Source organism: Phyllopteryx taeniolatus, chromosome 1 (genome assembly GCF_024500385.1).
Source record: "Phyllopteryx taeniolatus isolate TA_2022b chromosome 1, UOR_Ptae_1.2, whole genome shotgun sequence".
Lineage (NCBI taxonomy): Eukaryota > Metazoa > Chordata > Actinopteri > Syngnathiformes > Syngnathidae > Phyllopteryx > Phyllopteryx taeniolatus.
In genome coordinates, this window is record NC_084502.1 from 6,665,408 (window position 1) to 6,678,430 (window position 13,023).

The 13,023-nt window shown below is 41.9% G+C and overlaps 1 protein-coding gene across 3 annotated transcripts in view; it reads right to left on the minus strand.

Annotated features, from left to right (window-relative positions):
• mtor (mechanistic target of rapamycin kinase) overlaps positions 1-13,023 on the minus strand; it is an 86,257-nt gene that overhangs the window by 15,610 nt on the left and 57,624 nt on the right. For all 3 annotated transcript variants that reach the window (XM_061767263.1, XM_061767282.1, XM_061767273.1), the window contains 5 exons: positions 9,690-9,815; positions 8,355-8,486; positions 4,725-4,840; positions 2,236-2,353; positions 1,452-1,649 (listed from right to left, as the gene is read on the minus strand). In XM_061767263.1, the coding sequence (XP_061623247.1) occupies positions 1,452-1,649; positions 2,236-2,353; positions 4,725-4,840; positions 8,355-8,486; positions 9,690-9,815 (690 nt within the window). The remainder of the gene's footprint in view (positions 1-1,451; positions 1,650-2,235; positions 2,354-4,724; positions 4,841-8,354; positions 8,487-9,689; positions 9,816-13,023) is intronic.

A 13,023-nucleotide genomic window follows, 5' to 3' on the forward strand; every position in this document is an offset into this window, starting at 1 on the left:
AAATTATATGATAAAAAGAATACAGGAGACTAAACTTTGTGACATTAAAAACAGATGGCATTATGCAAATTCATTTTTTTTTGTTATTCGGTATTCATTCTGCTCATCGTCCCTCAAGTGGAAATTCAACTCACACTTCAAAATATACTTTGTGTAGCACACCACAGATAGAATTGAATCACAAACATGCAGGCATGCAAGGAGAGATTCAGAGTGAAAGAAGACTGCTGCACCACTTGACCTAGGGTGGCGAGGACCGTGCCTTGCTCAGAGGCAGCTCGACAATAGCCAGCAAATTCGACAAGCATTGCCATTGCCATTTCATCCATCTTGTGAATTACTTTGTAAAATCACTATTTTATTGTGGCTAAAGTATTCAGCCATCCATCCAAAAATAAGCTTTCAAAAAGACGCAAAAACATAAAAATGTACAACTGTCCACCGTGTGATGCAAAAATATCCCTTTCGGGAGAACTTGTCTCATTTTATTTGATACTTTTCAGCAGGAAGCATCATATTATGCACAGTCTTGCATAAAGATGCTTATTTGCGTGATGATTCCAGCGACAACAACAAACTCACTAAATTGTGAACAAGACGTAGACGTGGTAGATGTGCACAATCAACATTGTCCCAGATTATCGCGCTACTCGTCACTTTAAACTGCATAAACTCCTTGAAGTCTCGGCGCCCTTCGCACCGGACTATTGGAATATTAGTCATTCGAACTGCTCTAAGTGCTAGAGGAGTCTGCATCTTTTGCACAATTGTCAAAAAAAAAAAAAAAACATGTACCGCCATTACCAGATAACTATTAACCTTTTATTGCTCAGTGAGTGTTTTTTGTCAATGTCTTTATGTCTCGAAAGTGTTCTCTGTCAATTGACTGACTGTTGTCGTGCTAGAGCGGCTCCAACTACCGGAGACAAATTCCTTGTGTGTCTTTTGGACATACTTGGCAAATAAAGATGATTCTGATTCTGATTCTCACTTTCATCTTCACTGTGCCACAATGGTGCTATTTGTCCGGACTAGCATCAAAGCAGAACTGATCTTTTCAGCTGTACATTCATACCTAGCGAGTCTAGGGGCATTCTCTAAATATTTTGAAAGGGATGGGAGAATTTCTAACAGACTGTTTGAAACTCTAATTTCCATGCCAGTGTTTGATTAAGTAGAATCATGCCGCTCCGAGGAGTTGTTCCATAGCTGGCTGTTGTTCTTAATACCAAAATCAAGTTTCGACTGATACCAACACCTCTGGTGGTTGCAGTCAAGGAGCGGACTCCATTTGGCATCAATTGTTTCGTGACAAAATGATCAACAATCAATTCTACACAATTGACCGAATTCTTTAAGATTATTATATCCATGCCTAGTGCTGGGTCCAATAGATTGTGATATGACCTTAAGTCTCTATTTCAATATTTCAGTCTTTTTACCATTCTCACCTCATTAACCTTTCTTTGTCCTGGCGAGGGAACAGGACTGTGCTCGTTACTGTCAACCTCACTGTCGCTGTTGCTGGCCTCACTGTTGGCGCTGGCACCGCTGGCGTGCCGCAACTTCTTCTTCTCATCTCGAGCCTGGTTCTGGTGTTTGTAGTGCAGCACTGCCTCGAAATTCATTACCGCCCAAGCGTGCCAGGCCTGCCAAAAGATGGTACACGCGGAGTGAAAGGAAGGGGGCAAATGACTGGCAATGACTTCCACCATGATGATGGATCATGATGTAATTTTTCCAGTTCAGGGTGTGACAAAAGGTCTTCAAAGGGTGATCCAAACATGTGTGAGTGTGATGTTTGTTGGGTTATGCAACAACCTATTAAACCTTTTAAAGGTTAAAAGCTTAAGGGAGTTGGCGAGGCCAGATGGGTAGGATGCTGGATAGGTGAGTAAAATGTTAACATCCCTGTAGCCTGAAGCACTGGCCTGCACAAAAACAAAATACTGTTCTCATTACCATCATCTCAATTCCCTGAAATCTTTGATATACCGGAGGAGGCACTCGAACCACAACCATCCACAGATCTATATAAATGGGCCATGCACCACTGACTGAACCTAAACATCATTGTTAGGACATGTTTGTGTTCAGAGGCATTAAACTGGAGACTTTCTCTCATGAGGAAAACCTCCTACTGACACAGCTGGATTTTTTTTTTTTTTTTTTACTGTGGCCAGAGAGGTTGAAAGAGGAAGGTTAAGAGTGGAAAGAGCGAGGGGTGGGGCTGACCTTGTACCAGTTGCGGTCATGCTCGGTGGAATGGCTGTAATACTGCAGGACCTTGGGGATGGTGCTCTCATTGATGCCCTGCAGACTAAGCTGCCACTCTCCCAGCTTCAGGAAGCATCTGTGCAAAAGAATAACAAAAAGGGCACAAAAATCATCACATTTAATAAGGGAAACAAACTACACTCATTTAAAAAAAATTTGAAAATCCAGATATCTGGCAGCAGGTTTATTTATATATACACACACACGCACACACTTTTTAGCCACAATTCCTTTAGGTAGTTTTGTGCAAAAGCAACACTGCTCTCTTTACATTTGAAAGTGTTTTTTTGTTAAATTGTGTAATTTTTAAAATATTTATTTCACATACTGATTTTATGACCATATTTTCCCAATAACATATCCATCCATCCATCCATTTTCTAGCGCTTATCCGAGGTCGGGTCGCGGGGGCAGTAGCTTTAGCAGGGACGCCCAGACTTTCCTCTCCCCAGCCACTTCATCCAGCTCTTCCGGGGGGGTCCCGAGGCGTTCCTCATCTGGCTCCTCTCGATGTGGAGGAGCAGCGGCTCTACTCTGAGATCCTCCCGGATGACCGAGCTTCTCACCCCGTCTCTAAGGGAGAGCCCGGACACCCTGCGGAGGAAACTCATTTCGGCCGCTCGTATCCGGGATCTCGTTCTTTTGGCCCACAGCTCGTGACCATAGGTGAGGATAGGAACGTAGCTCGACCGGTAAATCGAGAGCTTCGCCTTTCGGCTTAGCTCCTTCTTTACCACAACGGACCGATACAAAGTCCGCATCATTGCAGACGCCGCACCGATCCGCCTGTCGATCTTCCGTTCCATTCTTCCCTCACTCGTGAACAAGACCCCAAGATACTTGAACTCCTCCACTTGGGGCATGATATCATCCCCGACCCGGAGAGGGCACGCCACCCTTTTCCGACGGAGGACCATGGTCTCAGATTTGGAGGTGCTGATTTTCATCCCAGCCGCAAACTGCTCCAGCTAGAGTTGGAGGTCACGGCTTGATGAAGCCAACAGAACCACATCATCTGCAAAAAGCAGAGATGCAATACTGAGGCCACCAAAGCGGACCCCCTCTACGCCTCGGCTGAGTCTAGAAATTCTGTCCAGAAAAGTTATGAACAGAATCGGTGACAAAGGGCAGCCTTGGCGGAGTCTGACTTACTGCCAGATATGCGGACCAAACTCTGACTCCGGGCGTACAGGGACCGAACAGCCCGTATCAGGGGGTTCGGTACCCCATACTCCCGAAGCACCCTCCACAGGACTCCCCGAGGTACACGGTCGAACGCCTTGTCCAAGTCCAATAACATATGTGTCTCTTTTCCAATTGAAAGGCGAAGGTTATAACTATTTTTTCAGTTAGCCCTTGGTAAAGTGGAATTTATTTTAAGGTGCATCTATATTTTATTATTACTATCGCTCATTTATTGAAATTTAAAGGTTCATTTTGCACTAAAAACTGTTACATGTTGTTTGTTGAAAAGTAGTGCAACACAAATAAAGATTTTTCCCGAACAGGAGGAAGAATCGTGATTATAATACTGATAAAAAAATGATTGTGATTATTATTTTGGCCACAATCATGCAACCCTAACTACAAAGTAGGAATCCAATACATGTCGTTACTTCTTAAGTTAGGGTAGTTTGTTAGTTTCTTGTTTTCACATATCATATTTGTGGGACAATTCAAAATGGAATTACATAGCTATCTGAGATAATATTCATTGCAGGTTTTTGCTTTCTATTTTCCATTACTCTAAATCAGTATCACATCTCCGTAATCAGCGCCTGACAATGCAGGAAACTCTCGGAATGTCAGGTTTTTTTAACAGCTGCCGTGAAGCTGACATTTTGAAAAAGATTTCATGCTGCGCATGGTTTCCCACAGTGAGCTGCACCTTTCTGCCAGAGCTGTCAGTCAAGCATTCAGTGGGAGGCGTGAAGGTGAAAAACCAGCAGCGTTGTTGAGGAGGCACACCGCATATGTGACATTTGACGGCATGTCGCAATGTTTGGGTTGCTGATGAGGAGCTGCGTGTGATAAAGTCCTAATTTTACATTGCAAGGATCTGGATCGCCTTGAAAAAGACCCTGGGAATAAACGTCAAGGTGCAATGGTGCTTTTTAATTTTTTTTAAAAACAGGAAAAAAACACAAGGCTACATTTTCCTTCAATTAGCATGTTGAGTTGTACTTTTGGCTGATGTGCTTGTATGGCAGTTGGCACAGCAAACAGCAATAATGATGTACAGACACTGCAAATGAAAATAAAGCAACCCGACGCAAATGAGTTGAACAGTTATTATCTCAAGTATGCCTCCTGGACATCTTTCCACAAATACAGTACAAATGAACAAAACCTCAAGCCTGTCAAACACCTTCAGGATGAACTAGATTAGAGGTCCATCCGTATAGTATTTGGTAGTAAAGTAGCGTGCTTTTACAAATGGGACTAACCTTGCCATCAGTTTGTGGAGCTCCTGTTTGTGTTTTTGGTCTTCAGCTGCAATTGCATGCTGGGCTTGTTGCTGCATCCCTTGCACAAAGTGCTGCATGTGCTGGAAGGCATCAATCTGAAGAGGGAGAAAATGAAAATGAAAACCCGAGTCAATGTTTTGGGGGAGCTTTCTTAACATTTAAGTGCAAATAGAAATAATGCATCCATTCAAGTTACCTTCATAAAAACTCTTAAACTGTACATGCAATTTAAGTAATATTCTAACATTCCTTAGACTTGTATGACAAGTGTCAAAGTATGTTAATTACTGCTAATAGTAAAAGTTGAAAACAGTAAAACACGTGATGTGTGGCTTAATGAGTTTTTATAACAGTTGACACCGAAATGCATTGAATGTTAATATCCTTTCGGTGCACATTTCTTATCGTCTCTTCTCACACCTTGTTGGGGTTTTGCCATTGACACAAGCAGAGTTAACCCTTTGATGCTCACTGCTGAACTGAGGTCAAGCAAGGTCACATTAATGACATTAGCATGTCTTTTCAAAATGCAAGTGTTATACAAAAAAAGAAAAGAAAATAAGCAAAGGCAAAAGCACACCGATGAAAATAGATCAAATGATTATTCTGAACAGTGTAAAGAGTGACTTTAAGAGAAGGGAAAAAGAGCCTGGGAGTTATGGAAGCCCAGATTTCATTGATGCTTGCTGTCAGTTCTTCTTTGTTTTTGGGTCTGGAGCGCCTCATTTTCCTCTTGATAATACCCCATAGATTCTCAATGGGGTTTAGATCAGGCGAGTTGGCTGACCAGTCAAGCACTGTGATGGCATGGGCCTCAAATCAGCTTTTGGTGCTTCTGGCGGTATCGGGGAGGGGCCAGGTCCTTGTCTTATTTGTAGTCAAAAGTAATCTGATTACACTTGAAATAAGACTCATCAAATAAAAAGTAACTTGTTTTTGGACAGTTTTGAACTTGTTATAAGCTAATTTTGTACTTTTTTTTAATGTTTTTTTTTGTGTGCTATTTATCTACCTACCTATTCATAATTTGTCAAATTCAGGAATGTGAGACCTAACAATTTAATAATAAATTGAATGAATATATTGTGTTTTCAATTTGTAAACATTTTCAAAAGAAAATTATCGAATTAGTGACTGCAATTTTGCTGCATGGTTCAAGGCTATATATATATATATATATCAATCAGTGTATCCGTCAATCAGTCTATCCATTGTGATTATGGCTTGTTTAGTTCACGCTTCACTTTGTCAGTAAATGCTGTAAGAGTAAAAAAAACACTACACTATTTTGAATTATCTTTTCATTTGCCAAATTTAAAATGATTACATATGAGTCTTAGGTTTTGTTTTTACTTTGAAATGATATCAAAAAATGAAGTCTCAACTTTCAAGTGATTCAAAGTTTCCCTGCAGGACTTTAATTGCAAGGAATTTATCGGAAACAAAATGTTTTGTGTCCTGCTTTAATGCCATAAATCATAAACCGCTGCTCTTGAATGACTGACTCATGCACGTCTAACGTTACTGACTGTCTTTACAGCGGGCTACAGTTGTGATGGAAACATAAATGTCTGCGGCCTTAGGCCGACATGCAGAGTCAAAACGGCCGAGCCCAGACAGGACGCACGAAAAAATAGTAAGTGGTCACAAGACTGATAGCTTGAAACTTTCAACTCCTTTGTATTACTGTACAGTGGGTACGGAAAGTATTCAGACCCCCTTAAATTGTTCATTCTTTTTTTATGTTGCAGCCATTTGCTAAAATCATTAAAGTTCCTTTTTTCCCCTCATTAATGTACACAGAGCACCCCATATACTGACAGAAAAAAAAATGTATTGTTGAAATTTTTGCAGATTTATTCACAAATAAAACTGAAATATTTCTTACATTACATTACATTTCTTCTGCTCATCCTTGAGATGGTTCTACACCTTCATTGGAGTCCAGCTGTGTTTGATTATACTGATTGGACTTGATTAGGAAAGCCACACACCTGTCCATATAAGACCTTGCAGCTCACAGTGCATGTCAGCGCAAATGAGAATCATGAGGTCAAAGGAACTGTCAGAAGAGCTCAGAGACAGAATTGTGGCGAGGCACAGATCGGGCCAAGGTTACGAAAACATTTCTGTAGAGCACAGTTGCCTTCATAATCCGCTCATAATTTGTGACGATCAGAAACCTTTCTAGAGCTGGCGATCCGGCCAAACTGAGCAACAGGGGAAGATGAGCCTTGGTGAGAAAAGTAAAGAAGAACCCAAAGATCACTGTGGCTGAGCTCCAGAGATGCAGTCGGGAGATGGGAGAAAGTTCTAGAAAGTCAACCATCACTGTAGCCCTCCACCAGTCAGGCCTTTATGGCAGAGTGGCCCGACGGAAGCCTCTCCTCAGTACGAGACACATGAAAGTCCGCATGGAGTTTGCTTTATATAAAAAAAAACAACAAAAAAAACAAAAAAAAACACCTGAAGGACTCCAAGATGAGAAATAAGCTTCTCTGGTCTGATGATCCCAAGATAGAATTAAGGCCAAAAAAGTTCTAAGCAGTTTGTGTGGATAAAACCAGGCACTACTCATCACCTGTCCAATACAGTCCCAACAGTGAAGCATGGTGGTGGCACCATCATGGCTGTGGGGGTGTTTTTCAGCTATAGCATAGGTGTCAAACTCAAGGCCCGGGGGCCAGATCCACATGATATTGCATTTTTCTGTTACCAAACCCTTCTTCTACAGTAACTTAAACAATACTTGCACAAACTATTATCCTCGTCTTCTGATTTCAACTAGTTATCCCTCAATTTGTTGTGTAATGGTAATAATATGATTGGGTGATTAAACGTTTATTTATTTATTTTTCACCGTTCTAACCGTCCTCTGAGGGAAATCATAACTACAATGCGGCCCGAGACAAAAATTAGTTTGACACCCCTGAGCTACAGGGACAGGACGACTGGTTGCAATCGAAGGAAAGATAAATGTGGCCAAGTACAGGGATATCCTGGACAAAAACCTTCTCCGGAGGGCTCAGGACCTCAGACTGGGCCGAAGGTTAACCTTCCAACAGGACAATGACCCTAAGCACAGAACTAAAATAACAAAGGAGTGGCTTCAGAACAACTCTGTGACTGTTCTTGAATGGCCCAGCCAGAGCCCTGACTTAAACCCAATTGATCACCTGAAAATGGCTGCCCACCAACGTTCACCGTCTAACCTGACATAACTGGAGAGGATCTGCAAGGAAGAATGGCAGAGGATCCCCAACTCCAGGTGTAAAAAACTTGTTGCATCATTCCCAAAAAAACTCATGGCTGTATTAGCGCAAAAGGGTGCTTCTAATAAATACTGAGCAAAGGGTCTGAATACTTATGGCTGTGTGATAGTTTTTATTTTTTAATAAATCTGCAAACATTTCAACAATTCCGTTTTTTTTCTGTCAATATGGGGTGCTGTGTGTACATTAATGAGGGGAAAAAAAAGAACTTAAATGATTTTACCAAATGGCTGCAATATAACAAAAGAGTGAAAAATCTAAGGGGTCTGAATACTTTCCGTACCCACTGTATTTCCACCAAGGGGGATGAACAAAAAGAGAGGTTGCGTGTGCTTACCTTGCGGGCACTCTTCCACATGTACTTCATATATGCATAGGTGACATGCGGGTGGGCTGTGGGCAGTGGGTGATCAAGTTGCTTAGACGGGTCAACACCCAGAAGGAGCACCAGGGTCTTATGGGCCAAAGCCTGCGGGCAAAGGGGCAAGAAAGTCAAAGACGGGTAAAAGCGTCACAGCAGGATGAAGAGCATTGTCAGGAGGTTTATAGACCATGAAGACCGAGACCCTGTGGCCCTTTGTCAAAGAGGCCTTGAGACCTTACAGACTTTCATTATGTAACCACAATGACACATCTTTAGGAATAAGTTAAGAAGCTTCCTGGAAGCAAAGGTAGAATGAGAAAAATAAGTCTTAGAGGGGTCATTTTTTCCAACACCCTGTATTCATATTCCCCATTATGCTTGCCATTGCTTTCACTTTCAGTTACATCACAGTCATTCAAGCGTGTTGTGTGTTTTGTGTGTGCGCTGTGTGGCTGATTATCTATAATTCTTTGCAATCAATGAGAATAACAGTGAGGTGAAAGATGGAAAATGACTTGAAATGAGCAGACCCACAATTGCTGTTTTTAAACACAGATTAAGGGTCCCTTGCCACTTGATCATTGTCCAAAAAGGTTGAAATCCTAGTCAATTATAGACTTCACGTTTATATTTGGGAAAGCAGATTCAATAAAACACTGCAAATTTAGGGGTGTTCCGATCCGATCTTTGGGTTCGGAAATCGGTCCATTGCAGAAAAACAAAACAAGTATCGGACCGGAATGGATCTAAAATCTCCACTTTACCACTCTTACTCAAGCAATCCATTCCTACTCCGCTCCAGCAGCACCCGGACAGCTTGCAGCGCCCACGTGGTCGCAACAACAGTTTGCTAAGGTGCTAACACAGTAAGTGAATGTTGTTTGGGTAAAGTCGTTTATTAACACTCCAGTTGAAGTTCACTGTAAAACTAAACGCATAAAAGAATTACACTTATTGAATTTTCAAATATATAACTTCACTTCACTATCTTTTTTCTGTACTTTGTTTTTAAAAGTTTAAAAGCTGTTTGTTTTTCAATGCTTTTCATCATGTAAAGCCCGCTGAGTTACCTTGGGTATGAGATTAGCTATATAAATAAATTTGCCATGCCTTGCCTTGCCTAAGACCAGCCTAAGAGAATGCAAAGAAAATTCTCAAGAGTTGACTTATAGCAATACTTACACCTGCATTTCATATTTTGATAGAAGGCATTCCATTGTGTGTGGGAAATCAACTGGACAATTGTTATCTTGAATGTGAAGACACAATCCAGAACCACGTGGCTGCTTCCGGGAAAAATGTACTTACCAGACGTCCACTTTTGCCACAGAGGCTGGCGTATTTTAACCACGTCCTCATATCCTCATGGGGGCTGATCACCAGTGACCTGACCATCAGGATCTTTTGCCAGTCCTCCACGATACGCTGACAACCCTGAGGGAAAACACACACGCAAACAAGCATGGATGAAATACTCGTTACCGTCTTCAAATAGAGGCACCTACTCTTGTCATTTATGGTATTGTACACAAGGGAGCTGTATATTTAAAACCCTGGGGGCTATCATTGCCCTTTTCAACGCCCCCACATATGAGTCTGGTTCCACGTGCCAGAAACAAAAAACAGACATTCAGGTAATCTTGTATGCATTTTCAAACACTAATCGCTGGCATCCTCTCCTCTGACATGATTTACATGAAGAAGGCAATATCAAAAATTCGTCTTTGAGCATGAAAGAGCAAAATGGTATAACTCAATATTTGAAGTCTTGCGATGAAGCGATGACCATATTACAATCCATTTTGGAGATCGTCAAAAAACTCGCTGCGGGAAAGTTTTCTGGGATCTCGATTTTTACAATTTTGAGTCAACTTGACAGAAAGAAAGGTCTGGAAGAACAGTAACGCATGATACTTGGCTACAGGTTAAGGCACATCCATTTTCTATTATCGTCACTGGGTTCGTGGGCGTGCTGGAACCTATCCCAGCAACAGTGGGGCAAAAAAGTATTTAGTCAGCCAATTGTGCAAGTTCTCCCACTTAAAAAAATGAGAGAGGCCTGTAGTTTTCATCATAGGTATACCTCACCTATGAGAGACAACAAAAAAATAATAATCCATTAGCAAATTATGGTGGAAAATAAGTATTTGGTCAACAACAAAAGTTCATCTCAATACTTTGTTCTATAACCTTTGTTGGCAATGACAGAGGTCAAACGTTTTCTGTAAGTATTCAAAAGGTTTTCACACACACAGTTGCTGATATTTTGGCCCATTCCTCCATTTAGATCTCCTCTAGAGCAGTGACGTTTTGGGGCTGTCACTGGGTAACACAGACTTTCAACTCCCTCCAAAGATTTTCTATGGGGTTGCGATCTGGAGACTGGCTCAGCCACTCCAGGACCATGAAATGCTTCTTACAAAGCCACTCCTTCGTTGCCCGGGTGGTGTGTTTGGGATCATTGTTATGCTGTAAGACCCAGCCATGTTTCATCTTCAATGCCCTTGCTGATGGAAGGAGGTTTTCACTCAAAATCTCACGATACATGGCCCCATTCATTCTTTCCTTTACACGGATCGGTTGTCCTGGTCCCTTTGCAGGAAAACAGCCCCAAAACATGATGTTCCCACCCCCATGCTTCACAGTAGGTATGGTGTTCTTTGGATGCAACTCAGCATTCTTTCTCCTCCAAACACAAGTTGAGTTTTTGTAAGTAAGTAAAAAGTCGTCCTCCAAAAAAATACTTAAGAGTAAAACTTACACAGTCAAATAATTACTCAAGTACTGAGTAAATAGCACAAACAATCAATATAAAAACAAGTGCCAGACAAATACTACAATACATGAAAGCTGTTGTTTTTGTACATCTAAATGTAAACAAGAGTAGTAAATGGTGGCCATTTAGGCATGACGAATAGCCGGGCTGGCTTATCTAGTGTTAATACCTATGCCCGGGAAGCCCAATAGAAGACGTTGTGTGGGGTCATGTGACTTTCTTTTGTCGTTTGATTGGTGAACTATACGTAAAAGTCACTAGCGTTTAAATTAGATTGGCGCAAACAGCGCCCAACGCGGAAGTCGAAGTCGTAGTCTCGCGCATGAAATAGTTGATAAGGAATAATTAATAAATAAAAGTAGCTTGCGACATTTAGATCATTGTAACGGAGTAAGAGTATAGTTACCGCTAGCTGCCAGTGTTCAAGGAGTACGAAACAGCCTATGACGACAGCCCCAGGAAAAACTCATCGGATGTATACTATTTACGTAAAGTGCCTATTTTGACTTCAAAAGGGAGAATTTCGCCGAAAGGCGACTGTATGTAAACAACCAACCATTCGCATTCACATTCATACCTACGGACAATTTAGAGTCTTCAATGAACCTACCGTGTATATTTTTGGGATGTGGGAGGAAACCAGAGTACCCGGAGAAAACCCACGCAGGCACGGGGAGAACATGCAAAGTCCACACAGGCGAGGCTGGATTTGAATCCGGGTCCTCAGAAATGTGAGGCGGATATTCTAACCAGTTGTTCACCGTGCCGCCAGGTTAAGGCACATGCAACTTAAAAATCAAATCAAATAGAAGGAGTCGGACAGGGAGTCTTGGAGAGATGGGTGAGGTCAGTCCCAAATTAATCATTATGAGAGAGAAAAAAAAAAAGGCTGTCAGTCTCTACAGCTCTGGGGTTGGCATTATAGGGTCCGCAAAGCAAATCTCATCTTTTATGATTGGGGGAAAAAAAAGTCAGACCGATCAAGAGTACCTTCATTTCACTGCAGCGGAAATGTAGTGTGTCTGGAAATGCGTTCTTTTCAACTATCAAGTCTGAAAACTTGCCAGGTGCTATTCAAAACCGTGAGAAGAAAATGGATGGGACAGGATGAAACAAGCTGCTTTTCATTTTGAGGTTTACTGTGGGCTACAAGCCTTTGACAACCGCCAAATGAAAACTTCTACCCACATAATGTAATTATTTCTTGACCAAATATGAGAAACATGGCTGAACGATTAATCAAACTCAAACTGACATTGCAATGTCCGCAATTATCAAATCGCAAAAACTGCGATAAAAAAACAAAACAAAAAAACACTCATGTTACATGCGAGCAAGCAAAGAAGATAGATGTGTGTGCTATAAAAACATCTACCATACAGCTGAACAGTAATCGTATGGTAATCTTAGATTTCCCTCTCACCGCTACTGAGGGGTAATTCAGTTGAGCTTTCCCTCCGAGCACGGAGGAGATGCCGCTTGCTACGGGCTCAGCAGACAAGCTTACTTGCTTTCACATGCACGGAGAAGCCCGCAGGCTGAGGGAGTCCGTCTATGTGCAACCGGGGCCCACGGCGGCTCCGGCTCGCCGCCGAAATGCAGCATATAAGCGCGAGGTAGGTAAGTGTCAATGATCGACCTCCATCCTGCATCTTGCGAGCTAGTGGCCTTCATCAATGCACAAGCCGAGTGATCCACTGCTATGCTCTCACAGTTTGGTTAGGTGGGGCCAACGGCATTGCGAGTTATTTGGGGATCCAACGGAAACCCAATCACAGTGCCCTCCACAACCACATGAACTCAAGTATTGTACAGTACTTCAGTTTTGACAATGGGTGAATACTGTATTATGTTTTTTTTTTTGTT